At 44.9% G+C, this 18,387-nt stretch overlaps 2 protein-coding genes across 2 annotated transcripts; one reads left to right on the forward strand and one right to left on the reverse strand.

Annotated features, from left to right (window-relative positions):
- Positions 1–156: 156 nt before the first annotated feature.
- On the reverse strand, positions 157–17,039 carry LOC108086837 (serine/threonine-protein kinase Warts). Its single transcript, XM_017183885.2, has 8 exons — positions 16,713–17,039; positions 10,675–11,642; positions 2,777–5,078; positions 2,594–2,714; positions 2,406–2,521; positions 2,270–2,348; positions 2,010–2,205; positions 157–1,955 (listed from the first exon to the last, which is right to left on the reverse strand). The coding sequence occupies exons 2-8, from the start codon at positions 10,795–10,797 to the stop codon at positions 1,554–1,556; spliced, it is 3,339 nt and encodes a 1,112-aa protein (XP_017039374.1). The 5' UTR covers positions 10,798–11,642; positions 16,713–17,039; the 3' UTR covers positions 157–1,553.
- A 446-nt stretch (positions 17,040–17,485) lies between these two features.
- LOC108086838 (protein dj-1beta) lies at positions 17,486–18,362 on the forward strand. The gene is made up of 3 exons (XM_017183886.2): positions 17,486–17,658; positions 17,722–18,041; positions 18,105–18,362. The coding sequence occupies exons 1-3, from the start codon at positions 17,515–17,517 to the stop codon at positions 18,259–18,261; spliced, it is 621 nt and encodes a 206-aa protein (XP_017039375.1). The 5' UTR covers positions 17,486–17,514; the 3' UTR covers positions 18,262–18,362.
- Positions 18,363–18,387: the final 25 nt, after the last annotated feature.

Raw genomic sequence — 18,387 nt, forward strand, 5'->3', positions numbered from 1 at the left:
CTGTAACGTCGAGGCGCGCTTTTTGAATTCGGAAAAGATTTTCGGCAAGTACGAAGTTTTTAAAAAATATTATTTATAAATTTAAAAAACAATAAGTGGATATATATAGTAGGTAAGCTTAATACCAACAAAAAACCAAATAGGAAAACACGTATATTATTTTTCTTTTTCATTTATTAATTTGCTTTAGTAAACTAATTGGCCAAGGCACACAGAGTTTGTTTGTATTTCCCTTTAATAAGCTCGATCTCTTCTAACATTTAAAATAAGTTCAATTTATATATATGTAGATAGATATATATATTCATAATAAAAACACACGCACATTCAAACTGAAGCTAATTAAATAGAAAAACAAATTGTTTCCTGTTTAGCAATTTCCAACGAACCTACGACAAACAAAAAAATGTATGTACTTTGCTTATTTGTTATTAATTAAACTAGATTACGGTTAGCGGTGTCTATAAACTAAAAAACATCTTAGGGCGCTACACAACTTTAGCATAAATTAAAATTAACGCGTTCTTTACAATATTACATTAAAAGATTACAATTTTCTCAGCTCCTGCTCCTATAGTTTTTGTGTTTTCCGTTCGCTCTCAGAAATAAAAGGACATTCATGTATATCGAAAAGTATTTATAGGCCAGATCGACGCACGGAATAACACAATTTTCAAGAGGGATTTCATCTGTCCAGAAATATCAACAGACACCTGAGACATTGACCCATGGAGTTGCCGTGTCTCGCATTTTCTGTGGGGCTAAACAATTTGATTTGGCGTTCAACAAGTTGGTCTAACATTTATATACTTTTACATCGGTTATGCCTAGGATTTGTTCTTATTTGGGGTGGACACACATTTGGGTAAGGACACCTCGAAGAGCAGTAACAGATGGGTTGGGTGAAGAGACACAGACAGTGGTTTCCGATCTCCTAGATTAGATTTAGATTAGGCTTATAAGACCCGCTTATATCGCTGCCGTGCGACTCTTGGTCTCCGATCCTCCGACCCAGCGCACCTCCCAATCTGAATCTGAGTTCCGAGTGGGAAGTGCTGACATGGCGCGGATTCAACCAGCCTGCTGAATTCGAATCCGGCCGTGGATCGGAGGAGGAAGTGGAAGAGGCAGAGGGCTTGGGTAAATTCGCGTTCTCGTCTCGTTTTCAATGCATTTTGTTCTGCTTTGAGCACCAGAAATGTTCGATTTTCCAGTTGGTCCCCTCGTTTTCTAACGTTTTAAATATTTATGGTTACAGTGTTTGCTTCGGAGTGGTGAGGAAGGCCCTGACTCGCTCTTCTGTTTCATCTAATCCGATTCGCTTTAAATTTATTCAGTTCATGCCCGCGGGCATTTGTATATGTATACTTGTATATTATGTGTAGTTGCCTTCGCTACTTTCTCCTAAAGTGTATATAGTATGTATAGTTTCTATAGTCACGCACTCTTTACAAGACCCACTTGACCGTTCTCTCCCCTTTGTGACTATTTGACTACAATGTTTTGGGGGTGGGATGTTTCGCCGGATACGGATACGGATACGCAGATGCTCCTCAGACGTAAACCGGCGCCTGGTCGTCCGTCATGTCCGGCGGCTGTTTGTCGTCGAAGAATCTCCTGAAGGTAAATTCGAAGAATCCGTGGAAGGGCCGGTCGTTCAGGTCGATGTCGTCGCCGCTGCTCATGTTGGAGTCGTTCGAACGCAGCTTGTCCGGGTCCACGGGGTCGAAGTTGGACGTGTCGGTCGGGTGCTTGATCTCCGGTATGTACGGAGCCTTCTGCTTCCGCATGTCCGCGAAGTCGATGCCCTTGAAGAAGTCGTGGCCCTTCACCTCGTCCACGCTCTTGCCCAGCCGCTTGTCCGCCGCCGCGCAGAGCCTCCTTATCAGATCCGCGGCCTCCCTTGATAACTCCGCCTGCGGCGGTATGTGCAGCGTCTTCTCCCAGTTGATGACCTGCAGGAAGATCGGAATTAGCCCTTCAGCATCGCTTTCGGTTGCACTGCTCACCTTCTGCTGCGTTTCCAGCGGACTGTTGGCGAGGAAGGGCGGCTGCCCCACCAGCATCTCGTAGAGGATGACCCCGACGCTCCAGTAGTCGCACAGCTGCGTGTAGCCACTCCGCTCCAGGACCTCGGGCGCAATGTAGTTCGGGGTGCCCACCAGGGAGTGGGCCAGGACTCTTTGGTGATCGCGCATCCGCCGCCTGCGAGTTCGACATACTTTTATTAATCCCCGCTTCTTGTATTAATTAAGTGTACGAAACTCACCGCTCCAGAACCGTGGGTCTGGGCCCGTTCTCCGAGTATTCCTCCCAGGGCTCCATCGAGTCCTGTCGCGAGTGGTTGCCTGTTAACAAAAGGTTTTAATAGAGCTTATTTAAGTAGGATTATCAGTTGGTCTCACCATTCTCCTGGTAGTACTTCGAGTTGTGGGTCCATCGGAAGCCCGTGCACAGGCCGAAATCGGTGAGTTTGATGTGTCCGTCTCTGTCGATGAGTATGTTGTCAGGCTTGATGTCTCTGCGGAGGAAGTGGATATAGATTAGAAGGGATTACTGATTGTCTTGAGTGCTCCTCGGGATGCTCAAGTACCTGTGAATGAAGCCCATCTTGTGGACGCTGTCCACTGCGCAGGTGACCTCGGCAATGTAGAACCTGGCCAGTTCCTCCTCGAAGATGCCCTGTTTGATGAGCAGCGACATCAGATCGCCACCTGCAGGGAAACGAAACTGGTTAGCAATTCCACTTGGTGGAGATTCTTTGTGGATTACCCACCCGGTATGTAGTCCATCACGAAGTACAGGTTGTCCTTGTCCTGGAAGCTGTAGTAGAGCTTCACCACCCAGTTGTTGTCCGCCTCCGCGAGGATGTCTCGCTCGGCCTTCACGTGCGCCACCTGGTTCCGCTTGAGGACGTCGGCCTTCCGCAGGGTCTTCATCGCGTACAGGTGGTTGGAGGTGTCGATCTTCCGGACGAGGGTCACCTCCCCGAAGGCGCCCACCCCGATGGGCTTCAGCTTGATGAACATGCTCTTGTCCATCTTGGCGCGCTTCAGCCGGATGTAGTTGCTCTCCTTCTGGTTGAGCATCTTGCGCATCTCGATCTGGGTCTGGTCGGGCAGGCCCACCTTCAGCATCTCCTTCTCCAGCTGGTTCTTGCGGTAGGTGCGCTGGCGGTAGGACTTGATCACGTTCTCGATGTGCTGCTCCATGAAGAACTTGAAGGCCTGCGGCGAGTACTGCCGGATGCGGAACTCCTTGCGCTCGTCCTCCTTCTCCTGCGAGATCTTCTTCCGCTCCGGGATCGGCGAGGCGTGCTTGATCTTCTTGCAGCTGGTCGACGAGGAGGCCGTCGTGCTGGTGGACCCGTTGCTGCCCCCGGAGCTGTTCGCTCCCGTGCTGGAGGCGTTGTTGTTGTTGTATTTGGCAGGCGGTATGGGCGGCGTGGTGGCCAGGTTGCTGTTGCTGATCTGAATGTTGTTGTTGTTGCAGCTGCCGGGCGACTTCGCCTCGCTGTTGCCGCTGCTGTTGTTGTTGCTGTTGCTCTGGTAAGGCGGTGGCGGTGGCAGTTGTCTGCTGGGGTTCCCGTTGGTCAGCTTCTGCTGCTCCCGTTCCCGCTGCTCCCTTTCCCGCTGAGCCTGCGCCTGGAGCACCCGCAACGCCTGCAGTTGCTGCTGCTGCTGGAGGTGCTGCTGCTGCTGCTGTTGCTGCTGCGCCGCCGCCGCCGCCTGCTGCTGCTGCACCTGCTGCTGTTGTTGCTGCTGCTGCTGCTGCACCACCGTGGCCGCCTTGGCCTGCATGCTCTTGGCGTAGGAGGGCGGCTCCAGGCAGGTGGCCTTGCTGTTCAGCCCCACCAGTGGCGGCGTCGTGGGCGTCGGCGGCTTGGACTGCTGGTGCTGGTGGTGCTGCTGCTGCTGCGCCGCCGCCTGCTGCTGCTGCTGCACCACCGCCGCGGACTTCTGGGGGTACGAGGGCGGGGCGGCCAGGACGTGGACCGGCGAGTTGCTGGCCGAGGCGCTCGAGGGCGACTGGGGAGCCACCGCGGTCTGGAGCACCGGCTTCTGCACCTGCGTGCTCTTCACGCTCTGCATGATGATGGGCTGCTGGCTCCTGGCCTGGTAGACCCGCGGCTGCGGCTTCGCCAGCGGCGCGGGGGGCAAGGACACGGTGATGGGACTCGGCGACCCCGCCGAGGTGGCCGAGTAGATCCCGCTGCTGGGCGACTTCCGGTATTCCGACTGCTGCGACTGCGTGGGCGACTGCCGCGACTGCATGGAGGCCGTGTAACTGGGCGGTGGCGGGGGCGGGGCTCCTCCGGCGGCCGACGGAATCAGGTAGGGAGGCGGCGGCTCCACCACCGACCCACTGCCCCCGCCGGGGTACAGGTTCAGGGACTTGAGCTGCTGCGTCAGCTGCTGCTGCTGCGTCTTCAGTCCGTTCTGCGATATTACGGGAGAGTTGCCCCGCTGCGTGGGCGGGGCTATCGCCGGCGGGCGGCTGTTCAGGGCCGGCGAGCGGCGCTTCACGTACGCCTGGCTGGTGGGCGGCACGGGCGGCGGGGGCGTGGCCGCGCTGGAGGCGGTGGGGTTGCGAGGCGGTGGCGCGGGGGGCGCCACCTCGCTAAAGCCGCTCGGGGAGGGGGAGAAGCCGCCGTTTCCGCCGGGGTTGCCGCCCGGCCTCGAACTCGGCTGGTGGGTGTGATGGGAGTGGGGGCTGTCCGAGCGGGAGCTCCCGGCCCCGGAGTCCAGGGCCGGACTGCAGCGCAGGTAGTGACTGCTCGCCGTGTCCCGCTCGATGCTCGGCTTCCGCATCAGTTTGTTCGGCATCAGCGCCGTTATCATCTTTGGCACACGTCCCACTCCCACGCCCACTCCAACGCCCACACCCACGCCCACTCCGGGCACGGATATGGACCCGGATCCGGGTTGACCTACGATGGCGGGGGGCGGAGGGATGACCACGTCCGGCGAAGGAGACGCCGAGGGCGGCGGCTCCATCGGAGGCTTTGCATGGTGGTAATCCGGAGTGGGGGCATCGCTGCGTCCATTGGTCGCCGTGTATCGCAGAGGTGTGTAATTCTGCAACGGATTGGGAAGAAAGTTGTTATTGGGTCCCAATTTAATAAACAAATTAAAGTTTATTATGATATACATAAATATTATAGTTTTAAATATATTATAATTCGAATATCATTACATAGCCCCCTTTCAACTGCTTCTATATATGTATGTATGTATTAAGCCGATATGATCGGCATTCCTGCACTGAAAGAAAATGCCAGCTGTTTGCTGCATGTTCCTGTGTTTGTGAAGGTGTGATTGTATCAAGAACTAAACAAAAGACGGACATACAAAAAACAAAAGCAAACCACGACGAAAAGCGAATTCGAGGCTAAAACAAAAGACTGAAGAAATGAGGCGGCCAAAGCAACGAAATAAAATTCTTGCCATCGTCGTGAAATTCCTAAAAGTCAAGCGCAGCCAACAAGAGCGAGCGAGATAGAGCGAGTGAAAGAGTGGGGGCGAATGGGGGGCAGGAACGAAGGGGAAGGGGAAGCAGAAGAGCCGGCTGCCAGATGCGCTCCAAAACACAAAAACAAATACACTTGCACCGAAGGTTGCCCTTGCTTCGCTCTCACTCGCACTCATACGTGTGTCTCCTTGTTCTTTGCGTTTCTCTTTCACTCGATGTCAGCTACCCGTTTTACGCGTTCTTTTGATGCCTCCCCTTCTCCACCGTTACCCCTCCCCCCACCTACAATCTTTTGCCCTTTTGTGACTGATCCTCGATTTTATGACTTTGAATGCCCCACTCTCTTCGCTCTCTTTCCTTTAGAGATGACAACGTGACGGAAATCTGTTAACGATATACATACTACCCAAGATTGATTTGATCAAACTTGAAATTCAACAACCCTTGCAATTCAAAGGCGTTAACCCCAAATTCTGATTAATTATAAAGTGCAATACTTGAGCAATAAAAAACAATTGGTAAATCATTTAGCTTGTAATTCCATGCAATTAAAATATGTAAATTATTTCAGACCTGATTTATTTTTGTTTAACAAGACTTTATGTAATGGATTTACAGTTTCCCCTCTTTCCCTGTTATTAACAAATTAATATAAAAAGGCAAGATAAATCAAAAACAACATTTCGGTTCAATATATTTAGTATGACATGTTTTTTTATTACCATTGTGGGGAATTTCACCCATACAAAATGTCGCGGGCATTTTAATGGGCATCAAATTAAATCCAAGGACGCGAACCAAACGAAACCCGACAAAGACCCCCAGCAGACTGTGCGTCGCTCTTCGAGGGGGTCTTCGAGTCCCCCGGTTCCCGGTCACCATTCTTGCCCCGCAATCTTACACGAAAGCCAATTTACGGCAAATTAGCGAAAGCCAATGGGCCCACTAAATCAGCAAGTGCAGCAAGACCAAGAAAAAAGTGTCGCCCCCGCAAATTGGCATTGCTAAATTTTCAAATAAAATAAATTGGATTTACCGGGGAGCTTACGCCGAATCGGGGGATACGAAATGTAGAATTTCCGAAACACTTTCGCTAATCCACTTAAGCTTCTTTGCTTTGCGGTCGTTAATGCAATTTGCAAAGCGCTTGAGCTGAAGGCAAGGTCAAATAAGTTTGTGGATAAAACAAGAACGGATAATAAAATGTAAGATACTATCTATGTATTTATTCTTTGACCTTGCAACCCTATCACCTGGGATCTTTATATGAGGTAAGGAATTCAAGGTGCAATGAGAGAAATTCAAATGTATCGCAATTGGGTAAGTGACAACTGAATTCATCAAAATGTAAAATTCTTGGCAACAGGCAGATATTGTAAAAATGTGGGTACAAAGAAAACCGTAAGGGGGAAAAACATTATTTATCTATTCATTTTTAAGATGTAACTTTTTAAATGAAAGATGCATAAATAGAGCTAACTAACATAGTATAAATTCGAAATCAATCACTGTATTAATTTGTTCTCTTTTTTTGGGAGGCCGGTATTGGGCTCTGGGGATATCTCGCACCGATCAGACCAAAGAAGCACTATAGCTACATATATAGGCAAACATTCTGCCGCACGCCGACTTCTGTTTGTGTTTGTGCTTGTGCTTGTGGGGCGGTTGTGCGTGTGTCTGTTTGTCTTTTGTTATTATTAGAGGCAACACACATTCTTTTTTCGGCGATTGCTGCTGCTGATATATGTTGGATACGGCCGTACTATATATGATATAGACACACACTCGCATATATTTAGGTAAAAATTCCTCAGAAAAATAGCTAAAGCACTGAGCGCGAGAATAAAGAAAATCGAGCGAAAGCAATCCACTGACAGGTTCAACAAATTTTTCGCACGAAAATCGCGCAAATTAGTTTGAAAATTGCACCCCAAGGAATCCCATTCGCCGAAATGAAATGTGTCCCACAAAAAACTTTTCCCAACAGCATAACAGTTGCAACGAAAAGTGTTTGGAGTAGTTTAAATACTTTTAGAAATCTAAATCTCGAGCTTAAAATCTAAATAGGTTTATCCAATCCATTCGTAATGGATCGTTACTAACTGAAGGCGCACTTTTTGCACCAACTGTGTCCACACTTACTATAAATAGCTGAATTCACACCAGATCTAAAAATGGTATTACATGTGGTCATATGGGGATAGACCCTGAATCGGTATTGTCAAAGCTTGAAACTCCCCTCCTACAAATCGATTGCTTCGTTTTGTTTACTAATTTATTTATGGATTATTTTAATTTTTATTGTAATGGCATTTGGCTCACTGTTAAATGCGTTGGCGTCGCGGCTTGTTTATTCGGCTTTATTTCGGATTTATATTTATTATCAGCGTCTGTTATTTTAATTAATTTCTCTGCATGCCCGAGTCTCGCCATTGGAGGTTATTGATATGGATATTTATAGCAGAAGCAGTATGAATTTTCAATAAGGGGTTTCGATGGTAGCAAACCTGCTAAAACGCCGCCAAAAAAGAAGGTATTACAGTGAATAATAATAGACTTTCAAATACCCATCACGGTACTGTTTTATAATTACGGAGAGATAAGAAAAATTTCATGAACATTTTCACGAAAGATTGTAATAAATATATCCTCTTCTTTAATCTTTTTGTGTGTTTTCCTTTTTTTCTAAAATTCCAATTTTTAGAGGGTATCAAAACGATGGGTATCTGATCCGAAAGGAAATCACTTGTGTGGGCGTGAACATGGCCGCCGAAAGTGTTGATCGGGCCGTGCATAAATTTCGAATTTATTTATCGTCTATCGTTTATCGCTCTGACATGCACTGCCCACAGATTTCGGAGCATATGAGCCATATATGAGCAGATTATGGGTTTCTGGTATTTAGCGCTCGGCATGACCAATTAGCCGGGCCATTGTGCTCCGGGCGTAGGCCGAGGAGCCAGGCGAAAGTTGGCCAAAACCGAAAACCAAAAACCGAATACCGAAAACCGCGACCGAATCCCAAGTCCGAAGTCGAAGTCTCTGTGCCAATGCCAATGGCACAGCAATTGCAGCATTAAATTAGCCTGTCCAAACTGGCCGCAGTCATAACAATTAGCCAGCTCCAAAGCATATATTTTATGGCCAAAACCTGAGCACGCCCATCGCCTGGATTAAGAGAAATCTCCTCCCTCCTCCCAGATCCCTCCTCTCAGATCCCAGATCCCCTGAAGCTGTGGAATTTCTTTTGCTGATCCTCTGAGGAGCCAGGAACATAATTTACAGTCGCAGCAAACAGTAGCTGGCAAGTGGAGGTCGTAAAACTTTGAATTGATGACCCGTCAGATAATATTTAAGAATCTTTATGTCCTCCTCCTCTCTGAAAACTCCTTTCCGCAGCTCTTTCGCATATTTGTTAAGACCCGTCTCGGAACTTTAGGCATTCGAGCGATCAAAATCTTTAATATTGGCTTGCAAAAGAAACGCTGACATGGGAGCAGTCATCGAAATGGGTTAGTCATCAAAAGTTGGCAGTTATAGGATGCGGTGAGTTATTGAAAAGATTCATACTTTCAGAGATCATCTAACTATCCATAAACAAGTCATTTAAGTGAGCACTCTCCTAAGGCGTTCTTACTTTCTTAATGGAGTTGCTTTTTGATGGGCCATTAGGCTCAGAAATAGAGGTATCTTTATACTGCCAGACAACTCTAAAAGTGAACCAATCTAAGACGGGCCTTACACTAATGTTAAGCGCAGTATTCGAACTCCTGTTTGGCTAATTGTGAAGATAGTGCTCAAATCTTTGGCCTTTCGTGCAAGAGCAACTCGACCATTAGTCATTTACCGCTGCTCAGCAATCTTTGGGGAATTTTAGGCATCCATTGAAATCAATAGCAGCCCACTCAACAATTGGGTCGGAATATATATTCCGATCTGATCGGCTGAGTTCAGAGTGTGACGTCAATGCCAAGAATCCAGGGCGATCGCGTGTATACGCACACTTTTGTACTCTTACTTTGCTCTCTGTTCATGCACAGAAAGAAAAAGGTGCACATTTGTCAAAGTTTTCAAAGAACCACAGAGAAATAAGTTTACCAATCTTGACATTTATTTAAACTGAGATTATCAATCTAAAATATGTTGTGTATTTTTTTCTAGCTGTGTAGCCTATTTTCTGTCCCTCTTCCGCTGGACACTCTGTCTGCCAGCCCGTCGCCACCCACCCACCCACTCGGAGGCAGAAGGTCAATTGCATTTCGCTTGCCAGTTCATTAATTTCGCCTCTTCACACACAGTCTCAGTCTCTGGGATAAATATAGCCCACTTTTTGCTCTCTCGCTCTTTTCGGCTCTGCCAGTCTAATTGCAAACTCCTGCTGCTGCGGTTGCCACAGCTGACCAACAAGTGAACCACCACCCACCCACCGAACCACCCACCCCCTGACCTTGTTTAAACTGGCGCGCGCAGGTGAAAAATGTAAGGCTCGTGCCAGTTTCTAAAATAATAAATGACCTTATTCTGGGATCCCCTTTTCCCAGAAAAGTTTGGTCGCTTAGTAAAGTTTGTTAGGTTTTTCTCAACCATTTTTCATGTAATGAAAATCTGAGTATGGTATCAAAAAGGTCCAAATATATACTTATTATATATTTAAATATAACCAAATCAAGAGCATTTACCCATTCAGCTCTTCTGGTTAGCCACACTTTCCATGTCTCCCCTTTAAAATCACCCACGCTCCATAAATATATCGTTTTCGATGTTGGCGCTTTAGTGGCTTGCATTTTATCTGGTTGTTAGTTTTTTATTAGTTGTCGTGTCTTTTCCTTTTGTGTCTTGGTTGTCGCATCATTTGTCGACCGGCTATAAAAACCTGTGATAAGCGCTCTTAATGGCATAACTTCCACGAGAGCCAAGACGATCCTAAACAGAATGAGCCGTGGCTAAGCCCAGCTTAACTAAGACGAGTTGAGTGGCATGGAGCTAAACGGTTTATTGAAATTCTTCAAGCCTGTTCTACAGTCGAATTAACCATTTCGAGTGAGTCAGAGGTGGAAATTCTTCGATCTACGATTTAAGTTACGAGTTTTGGGGAAAACAAAGAGGAGTTGGGACTGATGGGGAAGCAAACCTCTTTCCAAAAACAGGTGGTTCTTAAAAATAACTGCTTAAAGAGAATGTATTTATAGTTTTCAATCGTACCTGATTATTCCTACTGTTATTTTGTACTGTGAATCGGTTTAGGTCCTGCTTGATGCTCTCGAGGGCTTTCTCCGTGTATTTATCATTGGGGCGACCGCCCCTTTTTTCGCCCGCTGGATGCATAATGCTGCTGCTTCGCCCTGTGATATTTAGCACTCATATCACAGAAAGATGCTCGACCGCCACTTCACAGACACACACACGCACGGCGCACACACACGCACACACACTGGGGCACATCGGCGGCCAGGGGTTCGATTTAAATGAATATTTCTGGGGCTTCGCCTTTCTTGTTATTATTATTTAATTTGATGTTTCGTATAAAAAACACGTAAATTGATAGATTATACCGCAGCGATTTGTGATCTGTTGGTTGGTTGGTTTTCTGTTTTGTTGGACTTCGTATTGTCGTATTTCCTCGGCAGGCACTTTTTGCATTTGATTATTTGGGGGGAGACTTTATAATGAACTACTTAGTCGCGGGCATGCGAAGGTTTACGATGCTTTATTATCTCGATCTTGATATTGTTGCTCTCAATAAAGATAAATGTGTTTGCACTGCTCTTTCTCGCTGTGTAGGCTTCTGCTTTTGTTTGTCGTCGGATTATTTATCACTCGCGCCGGGAATTCTTCCACCACTTCACATTTGCATTATAACAAAAACTTCTCTCGCCGCCCAGCATTCAACATTCATTTTGCATGTAAATATTTCTGCTCACATTTTAGTCTTTTTCCGATTTGTTCGTATTCTCCGTACTCCTCTGCTTTATCACAGATTCTGCGCTGGCCGCAGACACAATTCAAATTCGAAAATAGTTGGCAGATCCGAATAAAGTCCCAGGCGATGAATGAATTTCATTTGAATATCTGAATATCAAAATATTAGTTGATTTTTAATTTGATTTGATTCTCGGCCACACGGAATTTTAATTGATCCTACGCACGATTCGAAGGCGGCCAACTCGGAGCTGAAAATATACGGAACGATGGGGAGAATTGGATGAGAAAATTGATCAAACGAAAATTGTCACACGCTATGCGAAAACGAGGTTTCTGTGACCCATTCATTAGGAATCAACTCAGTGGGTTTTAGGTTCATTCGCACTGAATTTAATTGGACTTAACTACACAAGGAGTATCTTAACAGATTAAGTTCTAATTTAATTTAAAGAAACTTTAAACAAATCAATAATAAATATTCCTAGTTACACATGGGAAATTCATCATTATTTTTCCCCCATTTAGTTGCAATCGTGAACGGCGTTACCCAAAAATCACCCGAGAAAGGCGCTAAAGTCATGCAAAAGAAAGCACTTCCTCCACAAGTGGCGATGGTCATTACGAACAATGAGTGTGGATTTTCCGTCAGCCTTAAGACCCCGTAATTCAGTGACTCACGTCGCCGGCATTCAAATGGGCCGACAACCCATCAGATAGTGCTGGAAATTCGGACTTTTGACAGTCGAAATAGCTACGATTTTTACTGGAAAGCAAATAAGGCAAATTTACTCGACAGGGAAGAGTTTTTGAAACACAGCACTGAAGTATTTCAGTTTTCAGTCATATGCATCTTCACTGATATGATAATTATGCTCTTATGTCATGTTTTGGGTTCGGGGGAACTGTTTAAAATAAAAATCCCCGCACCAAAAGGCAGCAATGAAAACACAAACCCATTTTTATGGCCAACCATTAAGTTCACACTATATAGAGGGGATCGGGGGGCGGAGGGAGTGGCGTGCGCACCTGACTATGAAATAGCCATCGATATGTAAACAAACACGGAATTTCGCCGAATTTGTGCCAAGTGCAAATGAGGAAGGAAACGCACGAACACAAAATCACGGGTTGTTGATCGAAGTCGAGAATACCCTGCACTACTGGCGGATGAATAATCACAGTTTGCACTTAAATTAATTTCGAATTTCACTGAGAAACTGTTTGCTAATTGGTGAATAATAGTGCAAAATAATTGTTCATATGGGAGTCATTTGATATAGGAATCAAAACCTTTCCCAGACGGTTGACTATTTATTTGTTTAAATAAAAACCAGCAGATGACGCTCCTTCCGAGGAATTTTTCTTTTCAATTTTGTTGTCATTATATAGCAACACTGCAAGAGTAAAATACATTTATTTGGCAATTTAAGTGACCTTTAGAAGATCATTGCTTCTCTATCAATGACTCCATTAACAACCGATTTCGCCATTTGTTCATAAAGTAGGAACACTAGCGAATTCCAAATAGCGAATTCCAGCTCCCGCCACTCGCATACATATATCCAGAGATAATAAACCATAGACATCTGTCAACATCCAAACACGACTCTGTGCCTTGATCTGCAAACAGCATTTTGATTGCCCTGTAAATTCACTCGAACATAAAGGCAGCAGCAGCGAAACAGCACCGCAAAATATGAGTTTTAATTATTCTGTTGACAAAAGTTGTTTTCTTTACTTTAATTCTATTCGCTTTGCCAAGGAATGTGAATTCTGCTGGCTTTGTGTACACGAGACATAGATGATAACAGGCCGGGGAACATATAGATCTTGGGTGGGTAAACATCTCGGGCCCCACGCGCCAAATCCGAGTGTCAACAGAGATCGGCCCTGGCGGATATGTAGCCTCCCGCAATATTTTTGTTTTGGTGCCAAGTTGGGAAATTTTCGCATTCCACGCATACCTCATGGTATTTTTGCGCAAATAAACACGAGTGTGTTCGTATCCAATAACTAATTAACAATCCAAACAACTAACTCGCTTGCAATCCAATATCTTCTTCCATCCCGCTCCCACTCTCCTGAATTTTTTGATTTTGATGCGTTATTAAGCGGCTACGCTATTGGAATTTTTAATTGTTTAATTGCGACCAAAGTTGTGCCTCCACATAAAAGACAGACTGCCGCCTCATATCTAAAGCCATCTAAATGACTATTATTTTTCTTTATTTTCGCCAGCGCTTAGGCAGAATTTTGTATTTAGCATTAATTGAGACATTTTATTAGCAATTATTCGACTTGGAACATTCGGATTGTACTTTTCCGGGATATAAGGTTGCCTTTGGACAATATACAAGGGAATAGGAAGCTTTCTTTCTCACAATCCCATCTATCTCAGGAATTAGCTTACCTACTTTAAAATATTTATTTTTAAGAACAATTAGTTTCGCAAACTAGCGTTTAGTATTTACTTTGTCATGATTCTGTTGACTTTGACACTTGCAAGGAGGTGTTTACATCCCTGAGACTTACACTGTGTAAGCACAGTCTAACTAAAATACTATCTAGGTTCTAAGAGATTATCCATAAACCAAACACCTCCTTAAACAAATAAATTAAGTATACGTAACACCCTACTTCTCAGATTAAGATGCGAAACGAAAATATTGCAGCGGGCACTTGCTATGTGCAGTATAGTCTTGTTACTCGGTCTTACCCAATATCCGATGTCTAGTTTTCACTAAACAGAGCATGTTACTATATGAAAGACCAGAGATCCAGAAATCCCGAGCCAATTACGAGGTTCCCGAAAGAGAGCGATCGACAGAATGGCAGGGGAGAAAAGGGGGGTCGAGGCGGCGAGAGAGCCGAAACACGCTGCAGGGGGCAAACACTCGCATTCACACACACACACGCAAGCAAAGAAGTGTGCGACGCGTCAGGGCAGAAGATAAAAATAGTATTAGTTGCTGATTATTATTGCAAAAATGCGCATTCCACAGCAAAGGAGGAGAGAGAGGAGCGCAAGAGGCGGGAAAAGGGGGAGGCAGCAGGCGGAAAAAAGGGGGCGGGATGGCGGCTGCTGTGTTGTTGCTTTGCTCTTGCTCTCTCTGTTTTCGTTTCGTTTTCCCTTTTTCATCCACTCTCACACAAACACACACATAGAGGTGTGTTACAAAATGTGTGCGGAAAGGGGGTGGGACAGGGGGCGCAGAGGGGATCGAAGCAAGCAAGAAAAACGAGCTAAATTGCATTTTCGTCGTCGACGTCGCTCGACTTGCATTGCATTGCCCAGTGGCGGAGATGGGGGCGGGGAAAATTCCATGGGGTTACAAGGGTTTTAAGAGGGTCGATCCCTTTAAGTCGGTAATCAAGCCAGCCAGCATCTTTATATGTAACTTGTTACAAATATTTTATTGAGAATCAGAGGGACATAATCGTTAATAATAAAACCCTCTAACCTTTTTCGAATTGTACTGGGAATAATTGGTAAGGATTTGCAAAAGCTCCCAACTCTGTCTATTTAAGCCCTCTTCTTGCAGGGCATCCTTTAATTCGCCCCAATCCTATCTACTAACCTTCCTCTTTCTTTTCTTGTTTTATCGTTCATTTACTTTTAAAAGCGAACAACAACAGCAAAAACGGCCCACTGTATTGGTATTTATTGCCCTGCTCTCTGACTTTTGTGCGTGTATGTGTGTATCTGTGTGTTTTGTGGAATGCACACGATCAACGCCAATGGAACCTCACCTGTTCCATTCTGCCGCAGTCGCAGTCGACGTCGGCAGCGTCAAGAGTACAGAGCAGCAGCAGCAACAAACCCAGCAGAAAAAACAACAACACTCACATAATCCACTGCGAATTGCATGCTGGAATGTGAATGGAATCTCAACAATTTTCCAGCGTCGCTGACGATGACGCCGCTGTTTGCTGGTTTTAACAAAACAGAAAAAAAAACTATTGCAACAACAACAATAGTAGTAGCAGCCACAGCAACAACATTTTGCACGTTTGGGAGGAGTTTTGTGGAGTTTTTTTTTTGCCAGATTGGTCAAGCTTTTTTGCTTGCAACTTGCGGGCTTGCTTGGTTTTTACGACCATTCGATGGAATTAATTCGGTACTTTGAATGGGTTTTAGTTAATATTAAAACAAGGTTTTCCGAATATTACGATTGTACATTGTATCTAAAAACATTTTCAAATTGGGGCACAGACATTTTTTGGGTAAACGACCAGCCAAGTTGCAATTAAGGCTGTGAATTTTGACTGACATGCCGATACGCTGTCTTCACAAAAGGAGGAGGAGTTCATCAAGCCACAGCCGCCCCCTTTTGTTTCTTGCTTTTGTCTTGCGCTTTTGGCGCAGCATAAACAAGCTGCCTGAGAAATTATTGTCGCACTGACATTGAAGTGGCGGCGCTGCCTCTAATTACATATTACAATGGGTTGCACTGCAGTTACTTGTGCCACATTTTGAATCTTTCGTATTTTCATTTACTTTGTTGCTTTACATTCGTATGTAAATCGGAGGCAGCTGCTGCCCACGGTTGCATTAACACTGCGGATATTGTCACATATATTGTCTTGATTTTGGCTCAGCTACAGTGGGTACTACTTGGAGTGAGATTGAAAAGGACTTGTGGGTCTAAGATCTTTTTAGTTGAGTGTATAACCTCTTTTTTTTTGCTATTACTAAACATGACATCAAAAAATACATCAAATTGGAAATATACAAATTCGGAATATGCTTATTATGTGTAGTTCCTATTAGTTGTGATTTGCTGCTGCGGGGCTTGTTGGAAACGTGTAGCAAAAACCCAAAGGAATTTCAATTAACACTGGAATTAAGTTAAATATTATTTGAGATTAATAGTTTTTCACAGACACTCTGCAGGAGAGAGATGGAAGACAGAAGAATTTAATCCGATTTGTGTAGCAATCTCTGGCTCTCTCTTTCTCTCCCCTACATACAAACACACACATGCATCCGAATAGACTCCACGAGAGAGCGAGAGCGAAATATGTAAATACAGCCTGTTGCATTTGTGTGTGTATTTCGCATTTCGTTTTTCAGGCTCTTTTCCGCACATTTTTTGATTGCTTTTTGTGCGTTTTTCCGTGCAGTTTTCCTCGCTTTTCCACACAGACAATTGGAAACGCACACAATCGCATTTAAAGCAACCACACAATCTTATTTTCACACGCACTGGCTCACACACACACACGTTGGAAAGATATTGCATTTTCTTTTCGGACTGGAAGATACGCAAATTCCAGCTGCAAACGTTGCATTTTCACCACGCATTTTCCACATTTACCTTCGATCCTTCGCATTATCCACGCTTTTCACGTTTTCCACCCAATTTTCTTGCTTTTCGCCTCTTTGTTCTCGCCTTTTTCGCGTTTCCCACTCACGGCACTTATTGCTTTTTTCTTTTTCTCCTCCTTTCCTCTTCTTTCTTGTTGACAAATTGGCGATATCTTATTAAAGGTTCACTCGCGTTCTTTGATTTCCACGTTTCCCGACTATTAAATCGCGTTTCCGGGCGTTTTTGATGCGTTTAGCCTGAATTTAGTAAAAATTAATTCGTGGTTTGTTGCTGCCGTCGTGCTAGGTATGTTCAGTTATCGATAGACCGACATCGATAAAGGAGTCAATAGGGATGTGTCCTACACAGTCTGGCAGCACAGTTAATAATCGATATATATCGATGAGAATGTCTTGAAAACAAAAAATAACTCAATCGAACAAACAATAAATTATCTAGTTAAATATTTTTGCTTAATTATAAGTAGAATCATGTAGAACAAAAAATTTTAGTGCGTTGAGAGTCCACCTGTTGGTCCTCAGCGCCGCCTCACACCAGTTCTCTGATTAGCACATATCATAGACTCAAACTAACTTTGAACTGTTTAATTAAATTCAATTTCATTAACAAAAGAGAAAATAGTAACTGTAATAATTTAAAGCTGTATATTTAATTTTAATTTTTCCATTTTATTTTGATATTGTTATATCAAAAATTAATATCGTTTTCCCGCTCTCTTATTCAAAATGTCGATAGCAATTGCTCACGTCTGCGTTTATAGTGAGCACCACCGATACGTTATCGAATCTGCATGATTTTCTTCGGTTTTCCTAAAGTTGTTTCTCGGTCTTTTTGCAATTTTGTAAATATGTCGAAAAGCGCTCTGGTTATTCTGGCTCCCGGGGCCGAGGAAATGGAATTCATCATAGCTGCCGACGTTTTGAGGCGTGCAGGGGTACGTTCTATACTTCAGCCGATAAATCACTCTTCACCCACTATATGCTATATGTTCTGGTAGATCAAGGTCACCGTGGCCGGATTGAACGATGCGGAGCCGGTGAAATGCTCCCGGGACGTGCAAATTCTCCCGGACACCTCGCTCTCCAAAGTATCCTCCGACAAGTTCGATGTGGTGGTTCTGCCTGGCGGACTGGGCGGCTCCAATGCCATGGGAGAGTCCTCGCTGGTGGGGGACATCCTGAAGAGCCAGGAATCCGGCGGCGGACTCATCGCCGCCATTTGCGCGGCTCCCACGGTTTTGGCCAAGCACGGAATCGCCTCTGGAAAGTCCCTTACCTCATATCCCTCAATGAAGCCGCAGCTCGTCGACAAATACAGGTTTTTATTTTGGGATTCCTAATTTAAATTGTACAATTAATTAATTAATGCATTTTCTTTTAGCTATGTGGATGATAAGAACGTGGTTCAGGACGGGAATCTGATCACCAGTCGAGGCCCTGGAACCGCTTACGAGTTTGCCCTCAAGATCGCCGAGGAGTTGGCAGGAAAACCCAAAGTCCAGGAGGTCGCCAAGGGCCTCCTTGTTGCCTATAATTGAATGAAGACAAGGAATCCGAGACTCTCGGTTGTAATTTATTAAAGTTATATTGATCTATACCATTGATGTAATCAAGGACTGCATTAAAATAGTGAAACGCATCATATGGTTTAAAAAGTGGGCAAT

This window comes from Drosophila ficusphila, unplaced genomic scaffold (genome assembly GCF_018152265.1).
Source record: "Drosophila ficusphila isolate 14025-0441.05 unplaced genomic scaffold, ASM1815226v1 contig_791, whole genome shotgun sequence".
Lineage (NCBI taxonomy): Eukaryota > Metazoa > Arthropoda > Insecta > Diptera > Drosophilidae > Drosophila > Drosophila ficusphila.

What these genes read in the sequence shown, in the direction of transcription:
- LOC108086837 (XM_017183885.2), bottom strand. Translation starts at nt 10,797, where the DNA reads ATGCATCCAGCGGGCGAAAAAAGGGGCGGTCGCCCCAATGATAAATAC. An exon ending in ATAACAGTAGGAATAATCAG is followed by an intron (nt 5,079 to 10,674) that starts GTACGATTGAAA and finishes AATCCGTTGCAG; the next exon opens with AATTACACACCTCTGCGATA. An exon ending in GAAGTACTACCAGGAGAATG is followed by an intron (nt 2,349 to 2,405) that starts GTGAGACCAACT and finishes TTTTGTTAACAG; the next exon opens with GCAACCACTCGCGACAGGAC.
- LOC108086838 (XM_017183886.2), top strand. Translation starts at nt 17,515, where the DNA reads ATGATTTTCTTCGGTTTTCCTAAAGTTGTTTCTCGGTCTTTTTGCAAT. An exon ending in ACGTTTTGAGGCGTGCAGGG is followed by an intron (nt 17,659 to 17,721) that starts GTACGTTCTATA and finishes ATGTTCTGGTAG; the next exon opens with ATCAAGGTCACCGTGGCCGG. An exon ending in CAGCTCGTCGACAAATACAG is followed by an intron (nt 18,042 to 18,104) that starts GTTTTTATTTTG and finishes ATTTTCTTTTAG; the next exon opens with CTATGTGGATGATAAGAACG.